The following is a 22,107-nucleotide window of genomic DNA, read 5'->3' as shown; positions in this document are numbered from 1 at the left end:
TAGATTAGCTTGTTACCTCAGCCTTACACAGAGACTTATGATGACCAAAGTATGGAGTGGAAAGATGATAAAAGAACCTGACGTCAGGACCTCCCTTTTTTAGAAAAGTTAGTAGTACACGCAGAACTACTGTGTTGTCATATGACCAAGAACAACAGAATGCTGAGATTAGAAATATACGCAAATTCTGTAAGATATAAAATGAGAACAATGTATTATGCCAGAATTTGAATAATAAGCGCAACAACTTTGGCCTGAGGATTTTTCTTGGGCACTCTGATCATTAAGAGTTAATAATACACTACTTGGGACATGGTAATATGCCCAGGCTGGCTTGAAGATTTTGTTTTGGTCTAGTGTCCTTATAGCCACAAAAGCAGGCAGCCTGAGAACAAGCTGTCATACATCTCTAGATTCTTAAAAATTGGGTTATGGGGTTAATGAGTAGCAATGGTAACTCTGTTTATCAATGTTGTCAAAATGAGGAAAACTGATTAGAAAGGATAACTGTATTCTGTCATAGTTTATTAATGATGACTAAAAAATGAGCAATAGTAAGTGAAACACATGTCCAAAGCCTAAAATGATATGATCTATGTTTTGGAACAATATGAGTGTATCACAACTTACTAAATCACTAAATCACGTATGAATACAGAAGCACTCAGAAGCACTCTGGCTGCTAGTCAGTCAGGCTGCAAGATTCTCCTGTCCATCATGGCCTGGCTCTCTCCACGACCCTCGCCTACTCCTTACATCCCCTGCTGGGATCTGCATCTCTGCCTGGGATGTGCTTCCTCGCTGTCCACCCCTCCTAAAACAAACTAGGAAGAGCCCTGATGTTTGATTCTTCCCACTGCCACTCTTGCATCCACCCATCTTCAGATCCTGCTGGACTCCGGCAGGTACGTTCTCTTATGAGTTCATGTTTGACTCATATCTTAGTTTCCAATATCACTTTCCTGGAAAGTAAGAATTGGTTCTGTATGTCATTTCCCTGGTATCAGTTAAATCCTGTCACTAATTTACACACATAAAAAAAACATTAAGTAAATCATACAATATTACAGAAGATGCCCTGAAAGTGGCTTTTCAGGGTTTTTCATTGGGACCTCTTCTATAAAATTTAAAATCCTCTATTTCTTACCATTTTGATTTTCTAAAAACTCAGGGAAATAGAAGAATTCAGGGATAAGTTCTTTTACATCATATGTATTATCCATAAGAGCTTGCCAGGTAGCAGGGATGGAATGGAACTGCCGGTCTGCACAGTCAAATCTGCACATGGGATTGAAAGATAACAGTCAACTAAATGAAAGCAAGGAAGCACAGAATAAAGAACCTTTAAGCTCCCTTCAAATTTCCATGTGACTGAAGTTGCTCTTTTTTAAATTTTCCTCTTTAATATCTGAAAACAACTTTTATCTTTATGATAATGATATTATACATCTTTGCATGTACTTGCTATGTAGACCCTTTTCTATTTTTAAATCCAGTTTTGTATTGCTTGGTTGTAAGGAATGCATATATTCTAAATACAAGCCCCTTATTGGATTTTCTTGATGGTATTTTATAAAGCACAAACAGGATTCATTTTAAAGCTTTGCCAAATCACCTTTCTTCATAAAATTATAAAGAAGCAAAATAAACCTAGTCATCAATTCCTGTATCTTACAAAGGGAAATTGTCTCCTGTCAGTGCAACATTTCACTGATGCTTATGAATCCTGAAGACAGAGTCTCTTCTTGAATACTAAAGTTTACTGTAATTAAGACAGGGTAGAGAACACAGGCTAACCATAGATGTTACATGCAAAGATAATACAACAGGCAGTGTTTGTATAGTGTTAGCTGAAGAGAGAAAACAAAATAGTAATGTTAAGAAATAAGGCAAAATAGAAACAAAAATGCATAAAAGGAAGCTACCTGGAGAATAGTGACTGACAGAAGATTCGTGTAGTTTTCTTAGAATAATTAGGAACATGTGAAATGTTGTAATATCTACAGATAATGTTGCTATAGCAGCATCAGAGACCTGTTTAAGAGGCTGCTATAAATCCTAAATTGTTCCTCTATATAGCCTTTTTTTTGTTTGTTTGTTTTTTGTTTTGTTTTTGTTTTTCGAGACAGGGTTTCTCTGTATTGTTTGTTTTGGAGCCTGTCCTGGAACTAGCTCTGTAGACCAGGTTGGCTTCAAACTCATACAGATCTGCCTGCCTCTGCCTCCTGAGTGCTTGGATTAAAGGTGTGCATCAAAAACATCCAGCCTCTATCTAGTCTTTATGAAAAACATTCTTAGGAAGACTGTTTAGTCATTGCTGAGATCCAACATCAGTGCATGGCTCAGAGTTAACTCTAAATCACATTAATTCTACTGCATGAGGAGGGAATTATTACTTGGAATTAAACCCAGGGCCCTGTACATGCTAGACAAGTTCTCAGCCACTGGGCGACATAATTGGCCTGATATCTAATTATAAATCTCTGGTTCATTTCTCAAAATTGAAGGGATTCCAAATGTACACTATAATAACAGTGAAAAAAATCATATTCAAGTGTCTTTTTAAAAAAAAAAAAAAAAAGACTTATTATTTTATTTATTCTGTTCTGCCTGCATGACAGAAGAGGGCACCAGATCTCATTACAGATGGTTGTGAGCCACCATATGGTTGCAACTCAGGTCCTCTGGAAGAGCAACCAGTGCTTTTAACCACTGAGCCATCTCTCCACCAGCCCTCAAATGTCGTTTATATGAGTCAATTTGAATGACTTGTTAAAATATTCTGGCTGATTTTATCTAAATTAAAAGGAATGGCTCTATCATTTAGAACATAATATCAAAGCGAATAGTTCTCAACTTTACACACAGAAGCAAATAGATTTTTACTGTAACCATACCTTCCACTCTGAAGCTGGATATGGAGGGTAGTAAATGGTTCTACACGGATAAGATAGTGCATGACACCTGCAGAATTTGAATAGTGAGTACCATAGTGAAACTTATCAATTGTTCCCATTGGATCTTCAAAAGTTTCATACCTTAAAAAGAAAAGTGGAGTTTTATGACCTTAACAACAAAATGATAAGTCTGTACTAGCACAGTATTCTTTAAAATATCAATCATTAGCCACATTCTTCACTATCAAATGAAGTATCTGAATCCCCACACATAACAGAAAAAAAATATTTTCTAAGAATGTTTCCTAAACAGTGAAAAATCACTAAACAAGCTTTTGGAGCACTTAAAATAATTTTTATTTAATTTTAAGTGGATAGGTGTTTTGCCTGCATGTATGTCTATATACCACTTGCATATTCAGTGTCAATGGAGGCCAGAGTGTAGGCTCTGGAGTTAGAGTATTGTGAGCAACAATTTGGGTAATGGGAACTGAATCCAAGTCCTCTGTAAGAGCAGCAAGTGCTCTTATCTCTCCAGACTCAGCATTTTTGTAAATTCAATAACAAACATGTTAACTATAGAAACTTTTTGAAAATAGGCTAAAATTGAAAACATTTTTATCTTCCTTGAGGCAAAATCTTCCTGATAAATATGTCTATTCTCTACAATTTTACTTTTTAATATTTATTTTAAATATTAAATAATATTTAATATTTAAGTGTATGTATGTGTGTTGTTTTAGTGAGTGAATTTCATGAATACAAAGGTGCCCTTAGAAGCAGATGTTGTCTCTCAGATGACTTTGGGCTGTAGCTGTGGGCTGCTGTGTGCCACAGGACGCATGTTCATGGGATTTCTGCAAGAGAAACAAGTGCTCTTAACCACTGGGTCATCTCTCTATGTGTGCATGCATGCATGGTGTACATGACGAGGTCATGGGACAACCTACAGGAGTTGCCCATGTGGGTTCTGGGAATAAAATTTAGATTGTAAGGATTGGTGGCAAGAGCCTCTATCCAGTGAACCATCTTGCTAGCACCAATATCTACTTATTCTGATGAATAAATTAGTAATCAAAAAGTTACTTAGCAACACTAAAGATAAAACCAAGGCCTCACACACAACAGGTAAGTACTTATTACTGAGCTACACTTGTAGCACTAGAAATATATTTCAGTTTTTTAAATCACTTTTATTTAATGTGTGTATACCAGAGCTTGTATGACACAATGCATACATGGAGATCACAGCACAACTTGCAGAAGTCAATTCTTTCATTACACCAACTACAGGACTCAGTATGGTAGCTTCTCATGAAATTAAAAATCAGCTCTACCACAGGACTGAACTATACCACTCTAGGGTATTTAGCTAGATGATTGCAGGTATTTACTGCAGCATTATCCACAATAGCTAAATTATAGAACCAAAACAGAGATCTAACAAGAGGAATGCATGAAGAACAAATTGTTAGTCACAGAAGAATGAAGTCACACCATCTGCACAAAAATGGGTATAACTGTCAAAAGTATATTAAGAGATTTAAGTCAGTCTCATAAACATCATTTTTGAGCTAGGTGGTGATGGGATACCCCTTTAACATGGCACTTGGAAGCCAGAGGCAGCCAAATCTCTGAGTTTGAGGGCAGCCTGGTATATAGAATGAGCTACAGGACAGCCAGGGTACACAGACAAACCCTGTCTTGAAAAATCAAAACCAAATACACACACACACACACACACACACACACACACACACACACACACACACACGTTCTCTTTTGTGATCCTTAGATTTTATATAGACACACAAAATCATATATGTATAATTAAATATACAATAAAATTGTCTAGAAAAATAGGACATAGGAGTGGGAGAGTAGAACAAGGTAGAATATATTGAACTGTGAATATGGACAATGATAATTGAAAAAAATTAAGTAGCTTGTGTTGAAAAAAGATAACATCAACATGGAGAGATGGTTTGGTGGTTATGAGCACATGATACCCTCCCAGAGGACCTAGGTTTGGTTCTCAGCACCCCTGTGGTAGGTAGCTCACAGCCCTCTGTAATCCCAGTTTGTGTTAAGAGTAACTGATGTCCTTTTCCAGCCTTTGCAGGTAGTAGAAATGCAAGTGGTATACAGCTATACAGGAAGACCAAAAAAAAAAAAAAAAAAAAAAAACCAACCATACACGTTAAAAACTTTTTTTTTCCCAAATACTTAGGGGTTGGAGATAGCTTAAAAGTTGAGAGCACTCACTGCTATTACGGAGTACTTGGATTCAATTCCAAATGTTTGCTCACAGCCCTCGAACTCCAATTGCAGGGGAACCTACACTCTTTCTGGCCTCCACTGGCACTAGGCTCAATTCCCAGCACCCATAAAGCAGCTCACAGGCACCTGCAACTCTTATTTCCAGATCCAACACCCTCCTCTGCAGGCACACGTATGGTATACAAGAAAAAAACAATTATATTCACAAAATAATAATAAAAAAGCATCCTTTCTAAGCCAGGTGGTGGTGGTGCATGCTTTTAATTGGGAGGCAGAGGCAGGCCAAACTCATTAAATTTGAGGACAGCCTCGAATTAGCTGGTCCAGTTAGTTCCAGGACAGCCAGGACCATTACACAGAGAAACCCTGTCTTTAAACAAACAAACAAAAACACAAAACATCCCTTTTAATTTAAAAAAGGACATTTAGTTGTTTTGATCAAAATCAATACAAATTCAAACAATGGCCATCTCAAAAGATTTAAAAAGCACTTACTTTTCTCGCATAGCTTTGGCATTTTTTTCATTAACGACTCCAATTGGTTTAGAAAGATCTCGAAATACAGTAGGATTATTAAGGTCCAATTCTTCTGAAGTATAATCTTGCAAAATCCAGGGAAACTACAAGAGACAATTTAAAATTTAGACATTTCTTCCTAGAGAACCTAACATTCCCACCACATCAAATATGAAATGTTCATAAAGAGAAAAAGAGGTAATCACTAAAAATCCCTATTATACTTTTTTCTATTATAAATACTTTAAATACATATTTTAATATTTGTTTATTTTAGTTCAATAGTGTAATTTTCTATAACTCTTCTGGGCTATTTTTCATGAGAAGAAAGAAAAAGGATCTTAGTTGTAGTTACTAGACTTCTCTAAAAACATGGAGGTGGAAAAGACAGAAGCAGAGTATGTGTGTTGTGTGTCTCTTTCAGTGCTGGAGACTGAGCCCAGAGCCTTACACATGCTACAAAAACATTCTACCACTGCGTTATATACAAACCTCTCCACTTTTCTAAATAAAAACATAAATATCATATATAGTTTCATACATTATAAAAGTATAAGTTAATCTTAAGAGATGTATACAAAACTTACCACAGGGTACTGTGCAAGGTCATTATAGGTCCGTCCTGCCATTGTATTTATTTGAATGAGGTAGTCAAAGTTTGTTATCTCTCTGTTCACCCATTTCTAGCCAGTACAAAAAAGAACAATATCGGAATTATATCATGTCACCTTTAAGAATTTGACATTTATTAATAAGGAATGTAAATTTTGTAATCATTATCTCTATCTTCATGACTAAAGAGATGGAGCAAAAAAAATTAACATGGAGATAAATCAACTTTTCCATAATCTATTTCCTTTGAAAATTAGTCTCTAAGAAAAAGAGCAAAAAATTAAACGTAAACACTATACTATACTCTGTAAAGTCTTAAAAAAGAATTAAATCTTGCCAGGTGTGGTAGTGCACACGTGTAATTCTAGCTACTTAGGAGGAGAAGGTAGGAAGATACCCTGGCCAATGTAACAAACCCATTAAAAATAAACTTAGGGATATAAGTTGGTACAGAGCACTTGCAAGTGCAATACTCTGGATTTAGTTCCATGTAACACAAAGGGGAAAAAAGAAAAATTAAGACTCTTACTCAATATCTTAAAACTTTTAATTTCTAAAACGACTGCCCCACTTTTGATATTTTTTTAAAATTTTTCCTTTTTTTTTCATTAATTTATCTTTTTACATTCCAATTCCAGTTTCCCCTCCGTCATCTTCTCCCACTCGCCCCCCTCCACCTCCCATCTGCTGCAGACAGGGTAAGGCCTCCCCTAGGAAGTCTACTAAGTCTGTCCCATCATCTCATGAGGCAGGACCAAGGTACCTCTCCACCCAGACACTACTGTGTCTGTGCCGAGCAAGGTACCACCTCTTCATATAGAATGGGCTCCACTAAGTCAGTTTGTGCAATAGTTAGGTCTCTGACCCACTGCCAGTGGCCTCATATACTGTCCCTGTCACAACATGGTCACCTATATTAAGGGAGTCTAATTCAGTCTTATGCTGGTCCGCCGTTTGTCAGACCTGAGTCAGTGACCTCTCACTAGCTGAGGTCAGCTGATTCTGTGAGTTTCCCCATCATGGTCTTGACTCCTTTGCTCATATTATCACTCACTTTTCACATTTTTGTAAAAGGCAGTGCTTTAAAATCTAAAACTTAACATTCTTTGTGCTAGGCTAAGGTTATTGGATTTTAGATTAATGATCTGAAGAAAAAATTACCTTTACAGAGCAAAATGAGGTGGAACTAGATAGAGAAAATCATTCCTTTCTATTAACCGCTTCATTATATTTAGTCTTCTAATGAGTATACACAGTGGGGTTATACATCAGAGTTATCCTGACAGAATATCAATCTACTTTAACCCACTGTGGACCAAAAGCAAAAGTTTGTAATTATGATGAACCCTGAAAAATGAAACCTGACCTTGTGGTATGAATGTGCTTCCTTTGGGTATATGCCCAAGAGTGGTATTGCTAGACAAGGAGGACCCCAGGAAAGGGAAATAGTTAAGATCTCCTGGGTAAACTTGGAGAAGAGGTGTGGAATGGAGGGTATGGAGGATGGGAACATCAGGGATTAAGATAGCCAGGTTGGGGGCAGGGACAGAGAGGGAGAACAATGAAAGAGATATCTTGACAGAGGGAGTGATTATGGGGTTAGGGAGAAACCTGGTGCTAGGGAGGCTCTTAGGAATCCACAAGGATGACTCAGCTAAGACAGCTAGCAATAGTGGAGAGGATACCTGAACTGGCCTTCCCCTGCAATCAGATTAGTCACCACCCTAACTGCCATCATAGAAGCTACATCCAGTAACTGACAGAAGAAGTGACAATGAACCACAGTCAAACATTGGGCTGAGTTCCTGGAGTTCAGTTGAAGAGAGGGAAAAGACATCATATGAGCAAAGGGGAACAAGAGCATACTGGGGAAAACCAGAGACAGCCAAGCCCAGCTAGTGGTAGCTCACAGACTCTGGACTGAAAACTGGGGAACCTGCATGGGACCAAACTAGACCCTCTGAATGTGGGTGACAGTTATGTGGCTTGATCTATTTGGGGTCCCTTGGCAGTGGGACCAGGACTTATCCTGGGAACATGAACTGGCTTTTTGGAGCCCATTCCCTTTGGTGGGATACCTTGCCCAGCCTGATTCGGGAGGAGAGTCATGGTCTTGCCTCAACTTGGTATCCCAGACTTTGGTGACTCCCTAAGGGAGGCCTTATCCCCTCTGAGGAGTGAATGGGGGTACGGGTGGGATGGGGAGAGGTGGGGAGACAGGAAAAAGGAAGGGAAGGGGAACTGGAATTAAATAAAAAAAAAAAAAGAAAAATGAAATCTGTATGTTGCATCTATAAAGTGAAATATATATATTGAGATACATAGGAAGCTCAATTGTTCTTAGGCATAAAATTGAGAAATCAGTAGTTAATGAATAAGTCTATTCAAAAGCAAAAGGAACTATACTTTGTTATAAACAAGGCTTGAGACAAGAAAAGAATTCTTGGCTGGAGAACTTCACGGAAGAACCTGGCATGCATGGGGTCCTGAATCCAATATTCAAAGCATGTGTGCATGCACACACACATGCATACGAGTGCACACGCGCGCACACACACAAATAATTCAAAAGATTATTCTAAATGGAAGAAAAAAGGCCAGGACTGGTGAATCACACCTTTAATCCCAGTATTTAGGAAGCAGAAGAGTGAATATCTGTGTGTTTGTGTTCTACAAAGCAAGTTCAAGGACAGCCAGGGCTAGATAGACAGACCCTGTATCCACAAAAACCAAAACTAACCAACCAATAGACAGACAGACATAAAGGCAGGCAGACAAGCAGTTAGAAATCAAAACAAAATTATGAGACAGAAAATGAACACTACAACAATCTATAGAATTATCTACCTGTGTCAATCCTGATGCTTTGAATAATTCTTGTGGAGATCTTGTTCCATAACTATTAGGAGAATGAAGTGACAACAGTCTGCTATATACTTTATTTCTAACCTATAAAAAAAGATTACTGTTTAGTTTAAAAACTGGTCAAGACAAATATGGATTATAGTTTTTGTGCTATTTTTAGCAAAATATAATTAATCTTTTAAGAACAATAGTGTTTTTTACTGTTTCACAGTTATTACCATTACTATTTTACTTCAGAAAATCTTCACCAATCCATACACTTATTAGTAGTTATCTCCAATTCTGCCTCCTCCCTATTTTCTTGAAAGCCACAATCCACCATCTGCTTTATAACTTCACCTCTTCTGGACGTTTCATATCAACAGTGGATTATGCTTTGAATTCTTTACCATACTTCATGCTATGTTAAAAATTTAGAAACTTGGCCCTCACATAACAAGTTCATAGTTGGAGATGGGACATTTGGAGATATCAATATTAAATGAGGTCATGGAGACAGTAAAATGGCAGACGGAAGTGCCTACCACCAAGCCTGATCACCTGACTTTGAGCCTTAGCAACCACATTGTGGAATGAAAGAATTGACTCTAATAGGTTGTCCTTTGTGTAGTGTGTAGGCACACTACAACTTTCACACATAATACAGTTTAAAAAAATGGTATCATGAGACCAAAACATGACACTGGCATTAGTGCCCTCATAAGAAAAGGAAAGGAGAGCTGGAGAGATGGCTCAGCCGTTACAGGCTAGGCTCACAACCAAAAACAAGAAAAGGAAAGGAAACCCAGACGGGCTACGTACAGCTTGTCTAATCTTATATTCTGTATGCTATAACATAATCAGATAATGTCTGCCATCTACTGTTTGATATTCAATGTTCTACTTTACACATATGCTCACTTACAATATCACCTCAATTCCCAAACAAATCCCAACAAAAGTTCATGTACCAACTAGTCTCATAATACATTTCTTTTTTAATGTTTTATATTGATAGAAATACAGTTCAAAATACCATTAGAGATTACTAGCTGGAAAATTATTTCAAAATAGTACTCTGTGATTGCCAGAAAGGTACCACACCTCTTTTTTGAAATTGAGAAAATAGTTGGATTGATCAACATGAAATATCTCAAGTGCTGATCTCCTTAAGTTGTAACGACGTAAGTGAATCTCTCGAATTTGAGAATGAGGCCACTTGAAATCAAAGCCAATTCCTGAAAAGAGAAGAAATTTTGTGACTGAGTTGCTACACAAAGCTACGCACTCTATGCAAAAATGTCTTATTTCCAAACGTAGTACTTAGAGAAAAGAAATACCACATTATAAAACACAAGTACTTATTAGGAGTTACAAATTGTTTTTTTTTTCTATAATTCCAAAGCTATTCTATTACCTTTCTAGGAGAACAAATGATAATTTTCAATATTTATTTATACCTTAGAAATATTTCTTTTTCTAAGATACTGGATCTTCAGATTTAATCATTAAAAAGTTAGCATTTACAGGATGGTGAATATATACAAGGCATGATAAAATTAAGGCTGCATTTTTACCTATAAGTTTATTGTGATACCCTCAAACCAAACCTCTTAAAATACACTAATGATGGCAATGATAAAAAGCAACTGGTTGAGGGGGTGTATGCCTATAATCCTAGTTACTGAGAAAGCTGAGGCCAGAGGATTTTAAGTATAAAGTCAGCCTAGGTAATAATTGCCTTGTATAAGAAATTTCCCTGGACTCCGGATCTCGGAGTTCAAGGCCAGCCTGATCTACAGAAAGAGTTCCAGAAATGCCAGGGCTACACACACACACACAAAAAAAAAACCCTATCTCAAAAAAAAAAAAAAAAAAAAAAAAAAAAAGGTTTCAATCAATCACTAACACTGTCTGTATATGTATGTACACATACAAATAAATTATCATTCCCCTTCAATACATAATGGTTGCATGAGCCTAATTCATTGACTTTCCACTTTTCATTTTATAAGACAAACCATAATTTCACAATTTCATCTTGCTGGTTTCTTCCTCTAATTCACTACTGACAGAACTGAAACGTATTTTCCCAAAACTACTCACCATCTTCTTTTTCAATACTGTTATCATGGAAGTAAATGTGTTGAGTAGTGATTTCTAATCTGCCAGGAATTATGTCAATTACTGTAATGAGTTCACAGTCTTCAGTCAACACCAATTTTTCCTTTTGATCCTGTTCTTCCTTCTCATCACTGTATAAACAAAAAGTTTAAAAGAAGCAATCATCAATTTAGCTCACTTATGTGGAAGAGAATATCTTGTTTCATAGCTGATACTGAATGTTTATGTTGTTGTCCTTTTCAAATTCCTCTTCAGTCCTTTATGTTTTTACAATATGTTTAGTTTTTACTAAGTTTTGTTTCTATAATTATTCAGTTTTTTCACATCTCTTGAATAAATTTCTTCATATTTTTTGTTTTGTTTTTTATTTCATGGAACCTCAGATCCTAGCTCAAATCTAAGGTCTTATGGTATGCATATTAGGTGAGCCCTCTTCTGCTGTGTTATACCCTGAGACAGTTGCACATTTCCACATAAACACAACTTGAGGCATACGTCATTTAATATAATGCTTTCACTCAAAAACACTTTATAATTTCAAGATACAAGTCACAACAATCCCAGAAGAAAGGCCTTCCTTAATAATTCCAAAGTACTCAGAAGCTTTTAGCAGGCAGCATGATACGAATTGCTACACTTTGGAAAAATAGAAATTAAAGAAAACCCACAATTTTACAAAATGCTTTCAAATACTTATACATACATATTTACTCTGGATACCATATCCTCTTCAAGAAGTTCTAGTTTATCTTCCTCCATATCACTAAGTTTAACTTGTTTCACTACTTCCAAAAGCAAAGAATCACTAGAAGGCTGCAAGTGTTGAACACCTGTTTAAGCAAAAATGATCAGTTAAAAATAGTACAAAATGTTATAGCACTTCTACATTTTATGTTAGTAATGATGCTTGATGATTTTTTTTAATTATTACTCATATAGTAAAAAAAATACAAACTTAAAATTACACTTATTTTTAATAATGGCTAATTCTTGATTCAGAAATAGGCTAAGTACTGGATTAGCAGTCTAATAGAGGTATAGAAATGACTTTATACAAATCAGAGATTCATGAATCATAATTATATTTAATTAAAAGCACACTAGTAATAAAGTAACTTCAAATGTGTTGATACCAATGTGATTGTGCACTTGTATCAAGTGAGAGCCAGTGCAAGCATAGTGGCACACGCCTTTAACCCTAGCACTTGGAAGGCAGAGGCAGGTAGATCTCTGTGAGTTAAGAAGTCGGCCTAGTCTATATAGATAATTCTAGAACATCAAGGCCTACATCAAGACCCCCCACCTCAAAAAAAAAAAAAAAAACTGTATGATCAGTTAGCTGTCAATAGAAGACAGGTAATAAATAGCTGAATCATTATTTTTTGGAGTACATGAAAACTAACAGATAACTCTGATACATGCACACAGTACATTTATATTATATAAACTAATGACTGTAACAGAAAAGAGCAAGAACTCTGAGTTGGTATACTAGATACAAATTCTATCCCGCCTCAGGTCTCTCTGAATCCGTGCTTTCTACTTTTTAAAAACTTCAAACTTACATGGAACTATGGAATTTCATGAAACTAAAAGATCTCTGCACAGTTAAAAAACAAGCCAACAGGTGAAGATCTTTGCCAGCTACACATATGAGAGAGGGTTAATATCCAGAGTATATAAAGAACCCAAAAAAGAGCTGAAACAACACACACACACACACACACACACACACACACAGAGAGAGAGAGAGAGAGAGAGAGAGAGAGAGAGAGAGAGAGAGAGAGAGAGAGTTTAAAAATGGGCAGGGGACCAAAACAGAGCTTTCAAAAGAAGAAAAAAAGATGCTAAGAATTATCTAAAAACTGTTCATTGCCCCCAGCATCTAAGGAAATAGGATAAAAACAACTTCGAGATTTCATCACACCCTCATCAGATGAGCAAAGATCAATGGGCAAGCAACAACAAATGCTGGAGGGGATGGAGAAAAGAGAAGCCTCTTTCAATGCCGGTTGAATTTCAAACTGAAATTCACAGCCACAATGCAAACTAGTATGGATTGCCAGCACTTGGGAGGCAGAAGCAGGAGGATCTCTGAGTTCAAGGACAGCACGGTCTACAAAGTCAGCTCCAGTGAAGGCTATAAACAGAAACCTTGTCTTGGAAAAATGGTGGTGGTGGTGGGGAGTGTAAATCTATCCCAACATGACCCAGCTGTAGCATATGCCCAAAGGACTTGGCATCCTGATTCACAGATCTTACTCAGCTATGTTTACTGCTGCTTTAATCAGCAATTTGAAAGTCCTTCAACGGATGAATGGATAATGGAAATGTGGTCTATATACACACAATGGGTAATATTAGGCTGTAAAGAAAAATGAAATTGCTGGGCGGTGGTGGCTCACACCTGTAATCTTAGCACTAATGGGGTGGGGGGCAGAGGCAGGCACTATGGATTTCTTCAGTGTTATAGAATCAAACATATCAATATGGTAAGTGGATAAAAAATTCTAAAAGTTGGCACTCATCTCCAAACCAACTGGTATAGAAGCAGCTACAGTGACAATAAATTTACGAGTTGGTGCCATGAACGCATAAAGAAATACTTCATATTTCACAGACTTTTCTTCAAAGGGGGAAAATGACAAGTGATAGAGAGCTTCCTACAAAGCTATAGAAGCCCTTTGAAATCTGCTTGGTTAAATATTCTGAAATGACTTTTTCTAGAACAAGGTACATCTAAGACATTATGGACATAGGGCTCTTTAAAAGCAGGTTATAAAAGAAAGTCATAAATTAAAGGTTAAGAAAGAAGGCTAATTATATCTAATAGTCTAAGGGAGAGGACATGATTTCTCATCAAAACACATAACAGTTATATGAAATACAGTAAAATTTAAGTGAAAATACTCGTTTCTTTAGAAAGTTACATTCAATGAAAACACACAGCTATCCTAGATTTAAGTCAAAATGAACAACATTGAATTCATATACCCATTTATACATACATTTTATAACACTATGCCCCTTCCTTCTTAAGTAAACATCTAAGGCAACAAACAATAATAAGCATTCCATATATATCTTCTCTTTATTAAAATAGATAGATACTGTAACTCACCTAAATTATCTCTTAAGGCACTGGCTTCCTCATGGGTTTTGAAATTATAATTTGGTACTAGCTTAAGTCTCATTCGGGAATAATTTTCTACATTAGCTAATTTCCAGTGAATTCGATTCTGTTTCCTAGAAACATTCACAATGAAATAAGTTACTTAAAATTACAAAGATAGGTTGTTTGAAGGCTGTAAGAAAGTATGAACAACTTCACAATTGTTCAACACCATTTAGACAATATTCATTTTTCTAGTATGATTAACAGCACTATACAAATAAAGACTGTGTCAATTGTAAGGAAAGGAGGAGTACAGACTATGAATAAGCACAAAGGATAATGACACAATATATGCAAATATCATACTATACCTGAGACTCTTTATATGCTCGCTATTACTTTTGAACAAATTTAAATGCTTGTATTTACCATCTGGACAACTCTGAAGAAAATTAAAATGAGCACATTTAACTATGATATACACATGACAAATCAAAGAGAGTCTAAATTATTTGCCCAAGATGCCATGTGGTTTAATGGTAGAGAAATAAGACTGGAACAACTTTAAGACTTATAGCTTGATTACTTTATTCTTTCACTATTAAATGCAATTTCATGACCATAATAGTATTTAAAAGTTTTATTACAAATAAAGATAATTTATTTTGCAATAAAGAATTTATTGCAAAATTAATGCAATAAAATTCTTAGAAGAAAAAGGTAAAACTTTTATAACCTTGAACTTAGGTACACTTTCCTAAATACACTATTAAAAGCATGCAAGAAAAAAACCAAGCTAGATTCATTACAATTGATAGCTTTTGAATAACAAAGGTCACTATCAAGAAAGTGAAAAATCATCTATATATTTGAAAATCACCTAATGATAGTTATTGAGAATACATACATTCTAACACAAACACACCAACAAAAAGTCAGTCAACGCAACTGCATAACTAGGCAAAGGAAACAAGTCAACAACAAGTATATGGAACAGTGCTCAGCTTTGTTAGTAGGAGGATAGGAGGGAAAAGTTACAAGATAATGCTTTATATATAACTGGAGAGACATTTGAACTATTAGAAAGTGACTAAAGCATTGGTTAGAATGTAGTGATATTGAAAAACATGTACTCAGAACATAAAATTATGCAGCAGATGTGGAAGTGTCAATTCTTTGATAAGTTAAACATGAAATACAACCCAGCAATTGCACATGTATTAAATACCCAGAAGGAGTAAAAGTATCTTCTAACCAACATTTTGACACAACTGTCCACAGCAGCATGGATCATAGCAGCCCAAAGGTAGCAAACAACTAAATGTTTATCCTTTCATCAGCTGGTTGAAAAGATAAACAAAAGGTTAACTTTACTAGTTTTTAAACTACATACACCAAAACAAAAGTGACAGTATTGAGTTGTAAAATGCTGAAGTACATAACATCAACTCTAGCTTAATGAGGCAGAAGTATCTATGAATTACCAGAGTCAGCCAGGCGGTGGTGGCTCATGCCTTTAATCCCAGCACTTGGGAGGCAGAGGCAGGCAGATCTCAGTGAGTTCAAGACCAGCCTGGTCTACAAACTACAAAGCTACACAAAGAAAAACCAAAAAAAGAAAATAAGAAATACTAGAGTCTAGTACATGTAATATCGGCGTAAAAGAAGAACTACCCACATGATAAGTAACACATATGTACAAACCTCAAACCTCTACTCATCCTAACCAATCCAATTCATAAAAAGACAATAAAGCTCAAAGTACTCTTTAAAGAACTGGAATAAAGAAATGGCTTAGAAGTTTAAAATGTATTGCTACATTCTAAAAGACAAAATAGCACCTACCTTTCAGCCCAAGGTCCCCTTTCACAAGTAAGATAGAGTCGAATTGCCTTCCAGCGTCTAAAGGTGGCCAACTGTTGACTGCTAAGTTGTTTAATCATATTATTGTACCTCAAGTTCTCTTGACGTGCTTTTCGATTAAATGGCTCTACAAAATACTCCTGAAATAAACAACAAAAGGAACATTGAGTAATATTTACAAATGTTCGATTTGATCAATAAAAATGATATATGTGAAAGGAGATAACAACATGATTTTCTTATTTCATTACAGTATTTCTCTTTGAAGACAACAGAATTTCAGTTATGTTCTGACTCACAAGAAGGAAAAAATAACAAAGACACACACACACACTAAGGCTGATAAAATAATTCAGTAAAAGGTATCTCCTGCTGAGCCTAACAAGCTGGGTTTGTTCCCAAGCACCCCACATGTGGTACTGCACGCCTGTAACCCCACTACTAAGGAGGTAGAGTTAGGAAGATCAGAAGTTTAAGGTTTCCTTGGCTATATATCAAGTTTGAGGCCGTTATGGGATACAACAAGGATTAAAATCTAAAATGTCTGCTATTACTCAAGAAAAACAAGCTGTCAATAAGTTGTGGCTGTTACCAGACTTGTAGGAAGGAAAATCAGTGACCTGGGTGCAACTGAAACAGATCACTGCTGAGAAAACTGAATTGAGGAAATCATAAAGCTCCATGAAAACCAAGGGAACCCACTTCCTTAAATGTTTGGTAGTAGGCTGGTGCAGGGAACCATGGAGTTGGCTTGGCCTAGCTGCCTTGAGAGACATGCATAATAGGTTTTTTTGTGTTCGAGCCCATGGGTCGTGGGACACAATACGCCTTCCAGTTCCTGAGAGACTGATGCACTTCCTCAGGCAGTGAAGCATTCAGCCCACTTGTTGTTTTCTCTGTATGTTCCCTTAGCAGTCAAGTAAGCATGGAACCCGACAGGACAATTGGTCTTAGACATTACTCTTGGGTATCCTGTATGGCTTGTGAACATCAATGTATCCTGGCAACTACAATTGTATTGACCCCTGCAATTGCCATTATATCCTGTTTCTGATAAAGGTATAAAAAGTCTGATTACTCTCAATAAAATTGTCACAGCCTCAGTTGTGCTATGACCCCTCCAACATAGCCTGATTTCCTTGGCCTGGTAAGTAAGCACAGGCGCTTGAAGGATGGGAATGTGACATAGCTGGTAGCATGTTCAATAAAAAGGCACTAACAGGAAACGCCATACTGATCTCCAAAATGGCTGTACAAGTTTGCACTTCCACCAGCAGTGCAGGAGTGTTCCCCTTTCTCCACATCCTCTCCAGCATAAGTTGTCATTGGTGTTTCTAATTTTAGCCATTCTGGCAGGAGTAAGATGGTATCTCAAAGTTGTTTTGATTTGCATTTCCCTGATGCTAAGGATGTTGAGCACTTTCTTAAGCGTCTTTCAGCCTTTTTGATTTCCTCTATTGAGAATTCTTTCTTCAGTTCTGTACCCCATTTTTTAATAGGGTTATTTGGTGTTTTGTTGACTAGTTTCTTGAGTTCTTTGTATATTTTGGAGATCAGCCCTTTGTCAGATGTAGGATTGGTGAAAATCTTTTCCCAGTCTGTGGGCTGCTGTTTGGTCTTGTCCACTGTGTCCTTTGCCTTACAGAAGCTTCTAAGTTTGAGGAGGTCCCATTTATTAATTGTTGCTCTCAGTGTCTGTGCCCCTGGAGTTATGTTCAAGAAGCGGTCTCCTATACCAATTTGTTCAAGGGTACCTCCTACTTTCTCTTCTAAAAGAGGTTCAGTGTAGCTGGATTGATGTTGAGGTCTTTGATCAATTTGGACTTGAGTTTTGTGCATGGCTATAGACATGGGTCTATCTGCAGTCTTCTACACACCATCATCCAATTGTGTCAGCACCATTTGTTGAAATATGCTTTCCTCCCCCCATTGTATTCTTTTAATTGTTTTATTGAAAATCAGGTGTTGTCTAAGGGACCTCAGACAGTGGAACCAGGATGTATTCCTGGGACACAAAAGGACCTTGTGAACACATCCCCCATGGAGGGATAACTGCCTTAACCTAGACAGGAGAGAAGTCCTAGTCCCTACTTCAAATGACTTGACAGATTTACATGACCCCACCTGGATGGCATTGCCCTACATGTGGAATTGGGGTGGGGGGATGGGAAGGGAGAATGGTCAGGGTGCATATGAGGGGGGAGAGACGGTAAGAGAGAGGGAGGGAGAGGGAACTGGGATGGACATGTTAAAAAAAAAAAAAAAGAAGCATAAGGCAAAAAAAAAAAAAAAATACAATGAGAAAAAAAAAAAAAAAAGGCTCTGACAGTGACAAACCAACTAGGAAAGTGAAAACAGGAGGGTGTTGAGCACAAGGCCATCTTTGCAAATACAGAAAACTAGCTCAAGGCTGGTAGGGACAACATGAGAGCCTACTTCAAAAAATAAACATACAAGTAAGTTAGGCAAATTTGCTAGTAAAACCATTCAGGTCTTATATTTTCTCTTGTTGAAAGTATATACATTTAACTTAATAGATAAGAGACTATGCAGTTTATCTCTACAATTTAAAACTAGTTTTAAAAACTCTGTCTACCAAGAAATTGATGAATCTGAGTAGCCATATTTCCGTGTACTTGTATCTGTGGGGTTGACAGCAACACTACAAGCAATTTTTCACTTCTCTTTGTCAAGCTGACTAGAAGTTAACTGATTTTGCTAACATTTTAAAGAGCTCAATTTTAGATTCACTGATTTTCTCTATTCTGCTTTTATTTATTTATGTTTAATTAGAGGGCTGGAGAAATGACTCAGGTTAAGAGTATTTCTTGCTCCTACAAAAGAACCAGATTCAGTTCCAGTACCAACCCAATGGTTCACAACTACCTGTAACTCTAGTTCCAGGATTCAATGTCCTTTTCTGACCTCTCTGGTCTCCTGCACATACACAGGCACATATTCAGGTACACACACACACACACACACACACACACACACAAATAAATAACTTTACATTTAAAATGTTTAATTGAAATTAATTTGTGTGAGTGGGGGGACCCATCAAGACACCTTAGCAATATCTATTAACAGATATTCCACTTAAGATGTTTTACACAATCATAACATATCATGTTTTATTACTGAATGGTTAATAATCAACCATTTTTATCCCGATTATGAAGTATTTTAATACAATGTTTGTTTCTGAATTTCTGGTGGAATTACTTTCATATAATAGTAAATACTTATAGCCAACATGAAAGACTCAATCTAGAAAACTTCAATAGTTTTTACCTGAAATTTCAGCTTACTCTCTCCTCCCTCTCGGTCTCTTTTATGCATATTCACCATTAAGGCTTCATAGCAATTCTTCCAGTAAAGTGCCATGTTCTCATGGCCATCATAGAATGTATGTGCTTCATACTGCTTCATGTAAGGTACAATCTTAGATATAAAGAAAGAATACATAGAGTTTACATACTCCTCTATAAAAATAATAATCAGTAAAAAAGTTTTGCTCAAAAAAAGATAAAACCTATGAGACTAGAGAGATAACAGTTAAAAGAATGCTTGCTGAGCAATCACAGGACTGGAGTTCAGGTCCCAGCACTCATCCTGCAACCCCACTCCAAGGGATTTCACACCCTCTTCTTATCTGTGTGTACAGCTGCACTTATATGCATGCATACACACATGTACACACATGCACACACACAAATAAATCATTAAAATTATTTTTTTAAACTTACATATTTTTCAATGTAAACTTGCCATTCATTTGAATTGCAGTATTCTTGAAAATCTTCAAAAAATGAAGCACTTCCATTGGTAAAAGGCAAAGAAGGCAGGTGCAAGTTCATGAAAAGAAGCTCATAAATTTTAGAAACCAGAGTACGAAAAAGAGGAATCAGAAATGAATAGATTTCTGTCTGTTCCTTGATTGACCGACTTAGAATATGTTCTAGTTTCCCTAAAATATAGCATGCTTCATCTTGATTTTCAATCACTTTGGTCTGAAGAAGGGCATTTAGCTTAGCTGATGCCATTGCACAAACCTGAAAGAAAATAGGTTAGATGAAACAAAAAAGCATTAAAACAAACATTTAATACTAGCAAAAGATCTGCCTCACGTGGATGAGGTGGTGATGGTGCACACCTTTAATTCCAGCACTCAGGAGGCAGAGGTAGGAAGATCTCTGAGTTCCAGGCCAGCCTAGTCTACAAAGCAAGATCCAGGATAGGCTCCAAAGCTACAGAGAGAAACCCTGTCTCAAAAAACCAAATAAACTAAACCAAATTAACAAACAAAAAGATCTGCCTCATCCCAACAGTTCAGAAGTTTTATATACTAACTGCCAATAATGATGGACTTACCTTACTTCCAAACTAACAGGCTAAGTGTGTATGGTTTCATAGACATTTGCAAAAAACATTAAACTACTTGGAGAGAGGCAAACACCTACAAAAATTTAATAATGACACTATCACCATTTGGACTGATTCCCCAACTGCAATTCTAAGTGAAATAAAAATAAAAAACATCTGCACACAGACTGGTTGCTCAGAGAGGAACACCCAGTCTAGGAGACCTCAGTACTGTATATATTCAGCTGATTTTTGTCTTAGCGAAAGGGATTAGATTCATAATCAACAAACTTGCCTTTTCTAGAAAGAAACATGTCTTCTATCTTCCACAGTTGTTCACTATATAAAAAAAATTCAAAAGAATGGATATCCAGGTGTGGTGGCACACACCTTTAATCCCAGTACTTGGGGGCACAGGTAGGGAGATCTCTACAAGTTCCAGGAGAGCCAGGGCCATGTAGAGACTACATCTTAAAATAAAAATACTCCAGAACAGTCAGGAATAAATAGTGAGACAAACAAACACAAGCCAAAACAAAATAATAGATAACAGAGACTTGTGGAGAACTATTTACCAACAATGACTACAGGGAGCAGCACTATATTCCTCTGGGGGAAAATGAAGTTGAAAATAGGCCCAATTGCCATTTATATCCTTAAGTGAAGAGCCATGTGGTGAGAATAGCAAATAACTAGACAATGGCATCATTTCAGAATTTTATTACATGGAATCCTAACTATTAGAACACATATACAAGGAATCTAGGTCCTTAAATAGATATTTTATTAACCTTAAACTCCTTAGGGTATATACATAATAAGAACACAAGCCCAAGCAAAAGGAACTCTCCATTACTAGTCATTTAATCTCTAGCATTGAAGAGGAAAGAGCTAATGAGATAGGGTTTGCGGAGGAGAAGGAATGAGAATCCAACCACAGAATTAGAGCCTTTTCACAAAAGGCCAACCTTATGTTAAAATTTTAACCTCTCCATACTCTTAGCAACTTTACCTCTGGTTTAGGAACAGCACTAAAATTCTGACTCATCCCAATCCTCTGTATCAAATAATAAAACTGAATATTAAAAGAATACAAGGTTAGGGAGATGGCTCAGTATGCAAGTATGATGACCTGGAAGCTCACAGATCAGCTAGCTAGTGTACAAAGCAGTAAACAAGGAAAAAAGGTCCTACTCCAAATAAAGGTACATGTTGAGGACCAACACCCAAGGTTGTCCTCTGACCTCAATAGGATGCTGAGCCACAAATGTGCATATTCTCTCTCTCTCTCTCTCTCTCTCACACACACACACATACATACACACATATAAACAAACAGAAGTAAATAGATATCAAATATTTCTCATGATTAAAAATAATGAGAACAGAAAAAAATAATAAACCAAATTTCAGAGGAATTTTTAAATTCACAATAGGAATAATATTCTTTGTGAATACATTTTATGTTTGGTTCTAAAACTTAGCAAAAAT

At 36.5% G+C, this 22,107-nt stretch overlaps 1 protein-coding gene across 1 annotated transcript in view; it reads right to left on the bottom strand.

The window, feature by feature from the left end:
* Positions 1–22,107, bottom strand: part of Nbeal1 (neurobeachin like 1) — a 147,629-nt gene that overhangs the window by 31,681 nt on the left and 93,841 nt on the right. The window contains exons 31-42 of the mRNA XM_051190293.1: positions 20,001–20,306; positions 19,546–19,695; positions 16,234–16,391; positions 14,395–14,519; positions 11,977–12,103; positions 11,256–11,404; positions 10,254–10,387; positions 9,153–9,254; positions 6,281–6,376; positions 5,673–5,797; positions 2,898–3,038; positions 1,148–1,278 (exon numbers count right to left, since the gene is read on the bottom strand). Of these exons, the coding sequence (XP_051046250.1) occupies positions 1,148–1,278; positions 2,898–3,038; positions 5,673–5,797; positions 6,281–6,376; positions 9,153–9,254; positions 10,254–10,387; positions 11,256–11,404; positions 11,977–12,103; positions 14,395–14,519; positions 16,234–16,391; positions 19,546–19,695; positions 20,001–20,306 (1,744 nt within the window). The remainder of the gene's footprint in view (positions 1–1,147; positions 1,279–2,897; positions 3,039–5,672; positions 5,798–6,280; positions 6,377–9,152; positions 9,255–10,253; positions 10,388–11,255; positions 11,405–11,976; positions 12,104–14,394; positions 14,520–16,233; positions 16,392–19,545; positions 19,696–20,000; positions 20,307–22,107) is intronic.

The sequence above is a fragment of the Phodopus roborovskii genome, unplaced genomic scaffold (assembly GCF_943737965.1).
Source record: "Phodopus roborovskii unplaced genomic scaffold, PHOROB, whole genome shotgun sequence".
Classification (NCBI taxonomy): Eukaryota; Metazoa; Chordata; class Mammalia; order Rodentia; family Cricetidae; genus Phodopus; species Phodopus roborovskii.
The sequence above is the reverse complement of the archived record's forward strand: the minus strand, read 5'-3'. Positions and strand labels throughout refer to the sequence as shown.